At 44.6% G+C, this 14,192-nt stretch overlaps 1 protein-coding gene across 1 annotated transcript in view; it reads right to left on the reverse strand.

Annotated features, from left to right (window-relative positions):
- Window positions 1-14,192, reverse strand: part of TRPC5 (transient receptor potential cation channel subfamily C member 5) — a 63,855-nt gene that overhangs the window by 36,314 nt on the left and 13,349 nt on the right. The window contains exon 2 of the mRNA XM_053990190.1: window positions 10,148-10,669. Coding sequence (XP_053846165.1) covers window positions 10,148-10,669 — 522 coding nt within the window. The remainder of the gene's footprint in view (window positions 1-10,147; window positions 10,670-14,192) is intronic.

Raw genomic sequence — 14,192 nt, forward strand, 5'->3', positions numbered from 1 at the left:
CAGGACAGCTGATCCCAGCTGGCCCCAGGGATACCCCAGACCTTTGGCATCACCCTCAGCACATAAAGCTGGGGGAGAAGGAGGAAGGGGTGGGTGTTTGTCTCCCCAAGTCACTGTGACACCTGATGGAGCCCTGGGCATGGCTGAGCTCCTGCCTGCCCATGGGACAGGCTGAATGAATTCCTGGTTTTGCTTTGCCTGCACACATGGCTTTTGCTGCACCTGTTTCAAAGTGTCTTTATCTCAGCCCACGGTGAGCTCACTTCTCTCTTCCAGTTCTCTCCCTCATCCCACCGGCAGGAGTGGGCGAGTGGCTCCTGGGGCTGAGCTGCTGGCTGGGGTTAAATCACCACAGAAGCACCGAAGCCTGTGGTTGTACAAAACACTGTCCAGGGCGGTCCCCACCTGCAGATGCATTTCTGGAGGAGCTAATCCCAAAAATAATCTCCTTGTCCATTACCTGTTGAGCAGAACCTGTCCCTAGCTGAAGACAGAGTTCACAGGGAGATAAAATGAACTCGGAGTCCCTCCTCGTGAGCACAACACCCCTGAGATACCTGTGAACAAGGTGCTCAGTCTCCTGGCTTTTGAAAATGGGGACAAATATCTTTTCCTTTCCAAGAAATGAAATCAGCAACTCCAGTCTTAGTTGGGAAGCACTCTAGAGATTACTGCAGTACAAAGTCTTTTATATTCTCTTCTTCTTCTCTCAGCCTTGCCAGGGTCTTTGTGTAACATTTGGCTTGCAGGTGGATTGTGCTATTAGAGAATTTCATTTTCAATGTTCATCACGCTCATTGCCACCTAATCCTATACCAAGGGGGATATTTTTAAGGGGAAAAAAGCAACTGCTGGATGGAGTGTCTTTTCCTTAATAACTAATCTTTACTGATATTTTTAAGTCACCTAAATTCCACTTCTTGGGAATTAAATGTTTTCTGCATGCTGTCAAACACAGAAATTATGTTCCACCCCCCGCCCCTCATCTATGGGGAAATCCCTGATCTCTCGCAGTCATAAGTAATTTAGGATCAGACACAGATGGGTTGAGATGTGAATGCCTCAGGGAGCAACTGAAATAGCTCCCTGATAGACATCACAGGGGCTGAGCACAGCATCCCTCTGCCTTTATTCTGATTATCATGACTGCTGCCAACAGCCTCTTGTTTGGAGTTTGCTGGAGTTCTCATCTGTGCTCTTGCTGCGGATGGCGAGGGCGAATCCTCTTCACAGATGAATAACCACTAATTTGGAACTGCAGAGCTCTGTCTTAATAAGCAGCACTGAGTTCTTCTATCAGCCAGCTCCAGCAGCTCCCACAGAGGTCACCAGTGAGAGCCAAACACGGCGTGGGAGCCATGAAATGACCTTTGGTTCCTGCCTGACACTCCTTGCAAAGGTCAGACCTCACCAACATCACTGTAGCCCAGAGCATCTCAAACCTGCAAGGCTACTGGGAAATACTGCATGGTGCTGTCCTCCACAATTAGAGCTATTTAGCCTTTGGAAAGGCAGATTTTCTCAGGAACAGAGCTAGATTGTGCAGCCTGTGTGCAGTGTCTGATGCAGCAGCGTATCTTAGAGAGGTCTGTGAAGAATGCAGATTCCCTGTGAATCCCTGTCTCCCATGAAAAAGAGAAATGCCATTGTTGTTCTCCTCTCAAGCAGCACCACACATTTCCAGGGCCACACCAACCCCTCTGCCTCTGTTTTTACCAAGAACAAGATCTTCTGAGGAAGAATGGGAATGTGGTGGTTGCAGCAGGCTGATTGCTCTTCAGGGAAATTCCAGTGGGCAATAGTCAAAGAGTCTCATTTCTAAATTAGCCCAAGACAGGAGAGAGAAACTCTGTGTGGCCTAATTTGATGCCTGCAGCAGAGAGCCAGTGAGCCTTGTGAGACCACATATTCCAGAGAAGAAATGCCAGCCTCCTCAAGTTTGCAGTGTTGCAAACAGTGAGATGAATAAGAAAACCCTCTTTTGTAGCGCATTTCTTTTTAAAGTTCAACCTTGTTAATGACTGCAAAGTTATTTACATTCTGCTGCCGAAGTGTGAGCTGCAGAGGGTAAACACCTAATGGCTGTTCATCCTGTTAATTAAGTACTTTCTGCAAGAGGAAAAAAAAAAAGAGAAATGAGACAATGAAGTTGGAGGGGGGCTGTGTAGTGTGGGGGAAAGGGACTACACAACTCCACATTCCTCATCAGACACTTCCAAGACATAACAGTTTTTTTTTGCAGGATGAATATCCTATCAAAACCACAGCTGTGAGTAGCAGCAGTGATGCACTGATGAAAATCCAAATGGCAGCATTCCTGCCATGAAGGAGATCACACAGCTGAGCTGGACCAGCCCTTCAAGGAAACCAGGTGCTACCCAAACTGCTCAAACCCTCAGCTGGTGAATAAAACAAACTCCAGATCCTCCACTGATGAACATATGGCCTCAGATTAGACAGGAATTTAGTTTAATCTGTTCTTAAAATATTTTAAATTATGATGACACATGAATCTCAACTAAAGGTCTCCTATCCATAATAGATCTCTCTGGTGGTAGCAGACATGAACTCGGCTTCAGTGGTAGCAATTGGAAATTCAGCAGTGAGATGAATGCTGACAAAAGGAAAGAGTGAATAACCTCTAAAATCCTGCCACTGTTCCATCAAAATTCATGTTTTAACACCTTCAAGTTGGATTGGCTTCAATATTTAAATTAAAAGGTCCCACATATCCTAGGACAATGACAGATGCTTGCAAATCCTGGATACCAACCCATGGAAGAAGCAATTATAAAGTCTTTAAGCTTGAAATTAAATCCATCTCTACCCCGAGTGCTTAAATGTGTGTTTAGCTGTAGGTTTGTATTTATGGCCTGTGTCAGCAGGATTTAGGTGCACTGAATTCTGCTCTGAATCAAGGCAAGGTGCTGCTCCTGGAGCAGCCACCCCAGCAGAACAGGTTCCTCTGGGCCAGACCTGAGCAAGAGCCCAACAGAACCACAATTTTCAGTATTTACCCAAGCAGACAGCAGGCAACAGTTGATAAATAATTTCCTGAGGATGGATCCCAGCAAACATCCCAGGATACAGTTCTCTTACAAAGATGCAGCAGGTCTGGGCTGGGTTTCCAAAGGCAGAGTGCTAAAGTGCTGGATGGGAGCAATACAGCCCACAAGGAGTTAATTCCCAACACATACCTGGACCCCAAGAGCTGAAGAGGGGATATCAGACACAGAAGCACTGGAAAATGACTAAAAACTGTTTAGAGACAAATCTCTCAGCATTTCCTGAGTGCTCTTTCAGGCAGCACTTCAGGAGTTACAGATTTTGGCAGTGAATACTGGGAGCTCTCAGGGGCTATCGCAGAAGTGGGGAAGGTATTGACTTTTAAGTAAAAGGCTGGGCTCATTCCCTCTAGTGAATTACTAACATTTACATTAAAGAAGTGATAAGTAAAGCAAACATGAAAAATTTTAAAGTAATTTACGAATATTTTTAAATACATACCTACTTTACCCGATTAGTATTAAATAAAAAGTCCCAAAATTAGTTTTCCTTTGCTTCCTTTCTAACCTGAGACACATTTACATTGAAACTGTGTAAATTTGGATTCCTTTTCCTTTCTGCCTGACCTCCTCCTGAATGAGTAAATTTATTCCAATATCCACAAAAAGAGCAGAGTAGCACACTACAAACATTTCTCACCTCCTTGGGAACTCCCAAAGGCTACCCCTGCTCCTGGGTTGTACCACCCTGGCAGAACATACTCTTTGCTGAGGGAAGTTTGCTCAGCCAGCTGGGGTTTGGAGAGAATAAGAACAAAAACTGCAGTCACAGCTTTTAAATGTCAGTCTGCACAAGAGCTCAGTTTGGGGGGTGCCATGACAAACCCATGTATTCATCTCACTTCTCCGGGAGCCACCTGTGAGTGGTGACTGTCCTCAGTCACCTCATGAGATGGTGATGGCATGAGGTGAGAGGAGTGTGCAATGTCAGTTCTTTTCTGAAAGGAGCTTCAAAACTCGCTTCTCTAAGCCACAGGAGTTAAGCTGAAATTCCCAGAAATCAGGTAAATAACAACGATCACTTCTAAATCCAAATGAGAGAATCCATGCCCACAGTTTTCCCCTGGAGTTTATTACTTCAGAGTGTCATTCAAAGTATGAAATAACATGATTTACTCTTCTCCACTGACATAAAGCTGACTCTAAATACACTTCAGCCCTTCAGCTGTGAGCACACCGAACACTTGGCTGTTACAACACACAAGACATCACTTGTCCTCTCCAGTTCCTGTTGTCTACAGAAAGACCATCAATCACGTCCTGTACTTTGGCTTTGGCTTCCCAAGCCTCTTCTCTGGCTGGCAAGAAGACTGATGGGAAACAGGAAGTTTAGGGAACTGACAAACTCACTAAATCACTCCTGAACGCTGTTAAAACAGTGGTGACCTCTTTAGCTTTCAACATATTTCCCATCTTTGTCCAGGAGCTCATTAAGTAAGAGGCACAAGACACCAGAAATGACTTAAAGAATGATCCTGGCATTTTCTGCCCACTACACATCACCACAATGCAATGCAAGTCCTTGTCCTTGACCTACATACCAGTCTTAGGGTGCTTTTTCAAAGTGGTGCATGACAAGATTAGTCAGAGATGATTTTGCTGTCAAAAGACAGTGTTCTGCAGTTCTGTTCCGTGACAGCTGCAGTATGTGGCTAACCTTCATCAAGTGAGAACATCTTGGCGTTACGTGAATGATGTACCAAATAATGCTGCTCCCTCAAATAAACATTCCAGTCCACTGTGTCAAACCACTGAACCATCAGCCCTCTGAATATTATTTCTTCTTCCAAGTTCGGAGAGGAGTTAAGATTTTAAGTGCCACTTGTCCTAATTTTTGTAACACGATGATGCAGCTGTACAGGTTAGATTTCTGTGACAACTTCCCAAACTGAACCAAGAGACCTGGCAACTGCACAAGCCCGTAGAGGAGGGGCTCTGCGTCATGCACCACCAGTGATCAGCAGGGATGGCTCTTTTAAGGGTGCAAATATAGACAAATCTCCCCACCTGCCACCCCAAATTCTGTCTCTGAGGCTGCTGATAACAGCTCAGTTAGTGCCACGTTCACAGAAGATTTTCCAAGGTGGCCAAGTGCTGCTGGGATGGAGTTTGAGAGAAAACAGCTTCATTTAGCACAGGCCACTGCTCACACACCAGATGGGAACATTGCTGCAGACAACAATGAACAAATGAAAGGATGGCTGTTGGAAAAGGAAAGGTCACATTTGGACACTCAGTGCTTCTGAAATCCCTAAACTTACGTCCAGGTTTGTGGCACAGGACAGACCACGCCATCCTCACCATGGAACACACTAAGAAATATGAGTGTTCCAGATCACTAGAAACCAAGAAAAGCTTCCACAGGGAGCAGCTCCGCTCCCCTCACCTAGTCCTAATAAAGATCTTTTCACGACCTGATTTCCTTGTAGAAATCTGGAAGTAAAAGCCTCTTTATTACTCTTCTGAGCTGTGCAGGCTCAAGCAAGACTTTTCATTGTGCCTTTAAAGAGCACAATACAAATATTCAGCCCTCTATCATTATTCCTCCAGGCAGTATGGCAAGAAAACAGACAAACCCACAGGAGAATAACTGAGCTTTGCCTGCGAGCAAAGAAAGATCTGTGGCCATCCATCAAGATACCTGAATGGCTTTCAAATCGGGTAAACAAGGTGCAGGCGAGGAGCTTTGATTTTCACAGACCTCGCACTTCATTCTTCATGCATCTCTGATATTTTTATAAGCTCTTTTTATACACTAAGTGAAGTGCCCTCAGAAATTTCCCAGGTTTATGCATGCTCCCTGGAGAGGGATGCTGTGCTTCTGACTACAGCCACACAGTTGACAAGAGTCAAGACACAGCGGAAAAATATGCAGCATGGCAGGAATGATTATTCATTCACTTCAGAGCTGCATCTCAGGAGGTGCTTGTCTATGTAAATGTCCTGGGAAAAAAAAATAAAAAAAGGACTGAAGCTGTTGAAGCTTCATCCTGAAGAGAAAAACAGCAAAGAGCACTGTTTTTAAATTAGAAAAGCAAACAGTTCTACTTCTGTCCTTTCCTGCCATTGATTAGAGCACAGTGAGGAACAGATATGGAGGTTAAGGGTTTTTGAGAAGGAATTTCTCTGTGCACTCCTTTGATCTAATTCTGTGGAAGTGCTAAGCAATAGAGTCATAGATAAAATAATGGGTTTTTCCTGAGTGCCTTGCATTGTGTAGACTTCTTACAGACACATAAACCAAACCTGCCCAGCTATTTGCCAGCACCAGAAAAACACATTAAAACCCCCACTAGTGTGATGTTTCACTTCGTTTTGGAGATGGGAATGACCTGTGATGGAGAGTGGGAAAGCAGGAATAAGCTGAATGTGTATTGCTGTTCTTGTGGCTCAGCAGAATGCTAAATATGAGCAGAAATCTGCCCTTTTAGACCTGACTCACTGCTACACTATGGATGCTTTACATTACTGGCAAAGGAAAAGAAACTTAAAGGACATCAAAATTTTCTTTGCATGCTGCCTCTGCTCTGATTTCCTAAACCAGCCACATACCCTGAATGCACAACTGTGTTCTACAAGACTGGCAAGATCCTAAGAGATGACTTTTCCCTATCTTTTCTTAGAAATGCAAACAAATTAACAAATGCAGAGCTAATTTGGTGCCAGGAGAGCACAGTGAAGACTGATCCTCAACAGCTGAGCTGTGCCTTTTCCTGTTAGGCCCTCAGTACCCTTTCTCCTTCCAAAATTAGTCATGAATAAAAGAACTAGAAAAGGAATAATATGAAGACAAATGCCACACACTACAGAGCATTTATGAAAAGCCTGCTGGTCTCTTAGTCCTTAATCACTGTCATCCTTGGAAAATAATTTAACTGTGGACTGAGAGAACTGATGTGTCCGTGCTGGGTCTAACTCATCATGTTCCACAGTGCTTTGTGCTGTCCTCATTTTTTCCTCAGATTTTGTGATTGCCATGCAAACAGATATCACAACTATTTAAGTCCTGCCCATCTCCTAGAGAAACTATCACAGTAAGTTGAAACTGAGTACACAACCATTCTACACATGAGAAGGGAGAGGGAGCTTAAGAACATTGCACAGCATGTTTTTACCATTTACTGCCATAAAATATACTACAAAGCTACCTTAGGGCACATTTTAATCTTTCCTGTGTAATTGATTTTTTTTTTCTCTTCTGTGTAAGCAGTAATTTACCTTCTAGGATTTACGGGCTTATTAAAAACAACCAGGAAAAGTAACAAATTTATTCCCCATTGTTTTGGCCCTCCTCCAGAGAAGAACAGTCTTCTTCCCCATGAGCAACACGTTTCTTAGTTTATAAAATATTTAGCACCTGTCATGTTTGGAAGTAATCAGAACTTGTACCTTACAAGGGTTTTTTTGGGGGGAAAAAAACCCCAACAAAACATAATGGGAGATTTTTCTAGCCTTTGTAAAGACAAACCCCATGATCTCTTCACCCATCTCCCCTTGACAGCTTCTATGAGAAGAATCTTGAAGTTGACCTTATCTGCCTGATTAAGCTGAACTGGAGCCATTTCATATTTTGGGGAGAAATTTTCAGGTACATCTCACTCAAAAAGAAAAAAGCTGCAGGCAATTTGTCTGTAATCAATATGAAATTACACATTCTTTGTGCTGAATATAATGAACTAAAAACTGCAGTAACAATTGACACCCCAGAAAACACCCAAAGTCCATGTTGGATTCTTCTCTTAGGCTACCAGAGATTTGACTTTTATCTTTGTCAATGTTAAGGTGTAAAAAGTTTCTCCATCCAATCCAGTCCCATTTAATGTTAAGACATAAAAAGCTTCAGCAGAACAAGATGATCTACTTTTAAAAGTCTGCTTGTTTTCTCTGCAGAACCGTCTTTCATGAAAACCAAACTTGCTTCTATTTTCCTTCCTGTCCCCACAAAAATCTTCTCAGTCTGATACTCTTCAGTCAGGATTAAAAAACACTTCTCAGTGTCTCCCTGGCAAAGGTTCCTACTCATTTTATCAGAAGGTGCCAAGGATGTTTGTATCTTGCTTGATGTTTTGTGGTGTGCTAATTACCACGATAAGATGGCCTAATTATTATGGTAAGAAAACCCCAGCCACCCTGCAGGATGCTTCAGGCTTTTGTGAATAACCAGGTGGGATGGTTGGGTTCAGCAGCTGCTTTCCCAGCCTCATTCATTCTGCCCCTGCCCACCAGTATTCCACCTGAAAACAGCACTGACTTTAGCTGGCAACACAGAGCGTATTTGCTATCATTTTTAGGCTGGAACTGTCATCAATATGTCACAAAACATGGAATTTGTCCATATGCTTGGAATTCAGTCAAATACGCCTAAAAAAAAAAAAAAGATAAAAACTGTCAAGAAAGCAGGCAACGATTAAAAAATTAAAATAAAAAAAGCTTCAGGACTGCTCAGCACCACATTTCAAACACAGTGAGCTGCTTCAGACTTGCAGCTTCTGAACACAAGACAAGAGCAGGCAGAGATTTACACCTGGATGTCACCAGTGACACAGTGGGACCAGCAGTGACCTGCACACAGCAGTGCTGGGGTGACCTGGAGCTTGTGGCTGCAGAGCCTGGGCTGGCCAGGCCAGTGGAAAACCAGAAGTAGAACCAGAAAACCAGAAAACCAGAAAACCAGAAGAAGAAGCTCCTTCTTAGATTCAATGAACATTGACCTGATTACCTGGGCTGCCCTTCTCCAGAGTAACTCTTCACTATTTGTCCATGTCCCTGGAGCACTTGTGGTGTTACCCAACCCCGTCACAGAGCAAAAAGCAACCTGACATGACACCAGTGAGCTGACATTCCCCTAGAGCAGCCCAGTAAGAGCAGGGAGTTGCCAAGTGCTGGATCCCGGGAAGTTTGAGGCTTTGGTTCAGTATATTTCATCGAGGGGCTGGCACTGAAAGGAAATCTGCATTTTTCACCTCTTGGCTGTTTGCACCTCACATGACACGTGCAGCCCTTCAGGGAGGTGAAATGGGTCACACCACGCTGGGTCAGTGTTGGATGTGGGCAAGACAGTGAAAAGAGGAATGTGGCAGGATCTTCTGCCACTCAGGTGACCCTCCAGAAACAGAAGAATGTAATGCACATTGAAATTCAGTTCCTCAACCAAGCAACTAAATTCCTCCTTCAGATAACCTGGAACATCGCCGGCCAACAGCAATATATCGCCTCCTAAATTCTGTCTGGATTTGGAAAGAGAAAGGAAATCCAGAGCCAACTAATGAAACTGCTGTCAGCAATCTCCTGGGGTTTGTGGCCTTTATTGAATCAACTTATAAATCTGTGGATTTGCAGGGCTTCTGAAAAGCTCTGTGCCCTTTAGCTGAAGTATGGCTTCCCTCTCTGGAACTTCGGGCAGGAGTTTGAATTTCTGGGAATTGCTTCTCAGTTCCTGTAACAGAGATGGGTCGAGGACTGAGGATCAAGAGGTGTCACAGGTGTGAAGAAATAGCTGCACCACATGAATGTTTTCACAAGACTGCTGGTAACTTGGAGACCTGGGACTCTGGGAGTGCTCCCAGCCTCTCCTGCTCTCTTTAGCTGCTGTCACATCTCTGGCCCTTGCGAGTTAGTGCTGAATGGGTGCTTGAAGTGCTTGGTGGCTGTAGGAAGTGAATTGTGTGCTGCATCATTTCCTGCACTCCATGAGGGAGCCAGTCTTCAGGAGCCAGGCAACCCCTTCTAGCTTTGGGTTCATGTACAAAAGCAGCCCCTGGGAAAAGCTTTCAGAGCGAGCAGACCTGGAAATGTCTGAAGGCTGTTCTTTTCAGGGGCACAATTAGGTGGGATTCAAGTAGCTTTGAGACAGAAATTATTGGTGCTGTAGAACCCACAGCCCACTGCAGCAAGTCCCAGTCCTGTTGCCCTCAATTGTCATCAGATTCACGCTGTCACCAAAGTGCCCTGAGCCTCCTGGTTTGTGACTAATCCCTGTGCACATCAAAAAATCCCACCTGAGAGCCAGCACTGAACAAACCCACAGCAACTCAAGAAATGAATTATTTTACCCAATACCTTCACATTTAGGTGACTCTTACCTCTTTCTGGTGATACTTTATTGCTACCTTTAGCTTTGCCAAATCGTGACATTTTTGGGGATCCAGCTCCTCGCTCTGATCATCCCTATGATTGAGAATGATCTCCAGCTCCCGGGAACTCCGTGCTTGATCCAAAAGGTCCTTAGCAAAACGCTTGCACTGCTGTGAAAGCTCTTCATACTCAGCCTTGAACTCATTTTCCACCTTGCTCAGCTCCTTCAGCTCCCAGCCCAGCCGGAAGGCGGTCAGGATGGGATCCTCGCTCGATAAGGCAATCAATGAAGGGCTGGCTAAGGCTTTGTAGATGTTCAGCCTCGACCTGGAATGCCTCAGGCTGTCCACCTCGGAGCTGGAGACACATTCCACACAGTTGCACCTGATCTGGTGTGGGCGTGGGATTGTCACCCGTCTTTGGACAAGCAGTTTGATGATCTCGTAGTTGTTGGTGTGAGCCGCCAGCATGATGGGGGTGATATCCGGAGTGAACTCCGAAAACTGGGTGTCCATCATCAGGGTTGGAACCTGCATGGAGAGATAAACCACAAGGGGAAAAGTCACATCTCACGCGGAGCAGCAGAATTTAGAAGTCCCCCATTCATACTTTTGGAGTGACGTCATAACAAAACTGGTTTTGTGACACCCTCTGTGCTTTAAATGCTGTTGTAGGCAGGCTTATCCACACACAAAATTATTCTGGCAAAACCATTTTCCCCCCAAATCCTGCAAATCTGCCTTCTGACCACTCCTTCCCAGTCTGGTGTAAAAGTCAGTCCTATCCCCATGCAAATGCTTTATATGTGAGTCTGGTCTGAAATGGGTATTGGCTCATACATCAAATGGAAAAAAAAAAAAAAAAAAAAGAGGGGGAGAAAAGGAAGAAAAAAGGCCCAGGTAATTACACAAAAAGAAAGAAAAGTCTAGAAAAGAGTGAACACTGAATAGATTTCCATAACTACCATTATTTGCACTATATATCTGCATCAGCAGACCAAGAACCTGCTCGTAGCAGGTCCTGCACACACCAAAGCCTGGTCTGCAGTTGGGCAAAACTCTTCTTCGCTTTTGCCTACTGTTTTTATTTCAAAATATTTTTCAGTATAAGGATACATTACCTAACTGCCCTCAGAATAGACTTGTAGTTTTTTTAAAAACTGATTTGAAAAAAATTAAATGCAAAATTAATGACCCATAGTCCACTACAAATAAGCCACTCCAGGGTGTGCATTATCCAGCTACTGCTGCACTTCTCAAAAGATGAGCTTAATGCACACCCTGTTGTGTCTTATTACTATATGCAGAGTGTAAAATTAGATGGGAACGCTGTTACATGCAAGCACCCAGTGTGTTTCTATTTGCAGGCAGGCAGCTCTCTTTGTTGTGTTAATCACTACCCAACACTCTGCTCTCCCCTGCCCACCACTCCTGCCCTGGCATATCCTGCTGCTCCAGAGGGCACGGCTGGGTTGGGGGAACAGTGGGTCTGCTCCCTTTGCAAATATCAGAGATGTCTTGGAGGAGTTGCTGCCAAAGAGTCCTAATGGCAGGAAACGTTCCTCAGCCTGCCTAAATCCAAGAGCTAAGCAGTGATGGAGGAGCGTGAGGTAAGAAATCCCTCTGTAGGATACACCTAAGGCTGGTGATGAGACCTCCAGCCTCGGAATCTCAGTTTCCTGGGAGTTAAGAGCCTGTAGAGCACTCAAGAGCCAAAGCTGATCAATGAATCCCTACATGTAACAGCGTGACAGGGACTGTTCACAACACACAGCGCGCTCCCAAAGGTGCTCACCACGCTGAGGTGCAGGGTCACTTACAGGAGCAGGGCTGACTGGGTGGCTGCAGGCATCCTGGGGAACAAATCTGCTCCCCTGGATGTGGCACATGAGGAGTTAAATCCCTGGCAACCTGCAGACACGCAGGTGTGGAGAGGCTTTGCTGAGCAGGCTGGTCCCCAGAGGCAGGAGGGAGAGAAAAGAGTCCTGAGGATTTGCTGTGGGTCATGGAGGGCTTGGTGTCTCTTAGCAAGGTTGGATAAATGTATTTTAAGATATCCAGTAACAAATGGCTGAAAGCAGCTCTCTGTGTAAGGTCTTGCACTCTCTTCCTTTCCCTTTGCTTAGCTTGTTTAGGTAGTTTCTTAAATGTCAAGAGAAAGGTGTAGGGTTTTCTTTTTTTCTCTTTCTTAGAAGCTTTTTTTTTTTTTTAATACCTGATGCTTGGCTATAACTGCATTTATTTCTTCCTGCCCTTTTTCAGTCAGTGACTGGCTGCTGTATTCAGAGCCTGTGCCTCAAAAGAAGAACACTTTTCCTTTCTATCACTTCTATTACTGTCAAGTTAAATCTTGTTTTTCTGTATGGAAGTTATTGTACCCAGGGCTGCGAAAAGGATTTTCAGCTTTACACAGATGAGGAATTCATGTTGCTTGGAATATGAAATGGGCACTCGAGGAGAAGGTAGTGATGTTACAGGTGGGGACAGTGCTAATCCTGTCTGCTCCAGAGGCTTTCTAACTACGGATCTGGGGCACTCAGAATGGCTTTCCCAAGGTTTGGGATGGAATGAAGTGATCTCCCATCCCTTGCTCGCATCACAAGCCCTCACCCCCAAAAGGGAGCACTGCCTCGTGAGGACTGGAGCAGTGGTAGGGAAGGTGTGCTCCCCTGGGCAGCTCACAGTACTTTCAATTAAGGGATAAAGAGGGAAATGGTGGTGCAGGGACACAGAGGCTCCTGAGGAGCAGATCAGTGCAAGGCCTGCAGCCACAGGAGCTGGAGTTATTTCTGAGCAGCAAAGCAAACCAGCACAACACAGAACAGGGACAGTGGGACCAGGGCTGCTGCAGCCTCTTTTCTGTGTCTGCCTGACCCAAAGGCCATGAGTTGGGCCAAAATTGCCTGTCTTGTGATAAATATTTTTGTTGTCTTCTCACACAGTGTTTCTTGATAACCTGCATCATAAACTATCCATTTGAAAGCTGTGGCTATGCAAAGCCTTTGCTTAAGGGCTGTGTTCTGTCACTGGAGGGGCAGCAGAGATTACAACAGCACTGATGTTCCTCCTGTGATGCTCTGCCCAGCTGAGTTCATGTTTAGATCAGCTTCTCCTGTGTCTTGGGTTAACCTGCAGTGATGGAAGCAGAAGAGGAATAATTTATTCCACCCCAAGGGCTCTGCTGAGCTCTTCCAGGGTTACTTTCATTAAATGACCTGAAAACCAAAATTCTTTTCCATTAACCTCATCACCTGACACCAGCTGCTAACCCAAGTGCTCCAGAACCTCAGTGCCACCACCTGCACAGGAGCAAACGCCTTGTCTGCATTTCATCTTGGTTCTTTTCATTTGGGAAATTAATGCTGCTGTTAACAACAAGTGACTGAATGCTTGTTATCATCTGCCTAGATTTAATCCTCATAAGGTGGCCTGCTTACCCCTGTACCACTGCTGCTCTGAAAGATGCTGCAGCGAGTGAAAAATCCCCTTTACTTGAAAAGGAGGGTGAAGAAACAAGCTTAATTCATTAAAGGAGAAGGATTAGCTCACATAAAAGTGCTGTTCAGTACAGCTAAGCTCTCCTCTGAATGGAAAAGCAAGTTTTCCAGCAAAATAGTGCACTGCTGGAAAGGAGCTCTGGATAGAAAGAGAGCAGGAATCTCTGCTGTTAGTCAGGAGTATAGTGCAAGAGGAATTAAACTACAGAAGGGAAAAAAAAAAAAAAGAAGCTGGCACTGAAGATCTGGTGGCCTTGTTGTAGGTCTTTTAGGAGATTTACTTTGAATTTAATCTAGTTTGGTATCTGTCCCTGGAGCAGCTCCTCTGGTTTAGAGTTGTATAAAAGCTCAAGTGCTCCAAGACTGCTCAGCAATGTGAACCATGCTGCAATAAATGGGAAAACTAAGGAGATTCTGCTCAAAAACATTCTCCTCAGCCAAACTAACAGACGAATGGAAATGTACCTTCTGCCTTTTATGGATAATAATATTTTGTCTGTAAATAACTCACAGTACTTTTACCTGTAACATTTGGAATTGCTCTGTTTTCAAGCCAT

Source organism: Vidua macroura, chromosome 14 (assembly GCF_024509145.1).
Source record: "Vidua macroura isolate BioBank_ID:100142 chromosome 14, ASM2450914v1, whole genome shotgun sequence".
Classification (NCBI taxonomy): domain Eukaryota; kingdom Metazoa; phylum Chordata; class Aves; order Passeriformes; family Viduidae; genus Vidua; species Vidua macroura.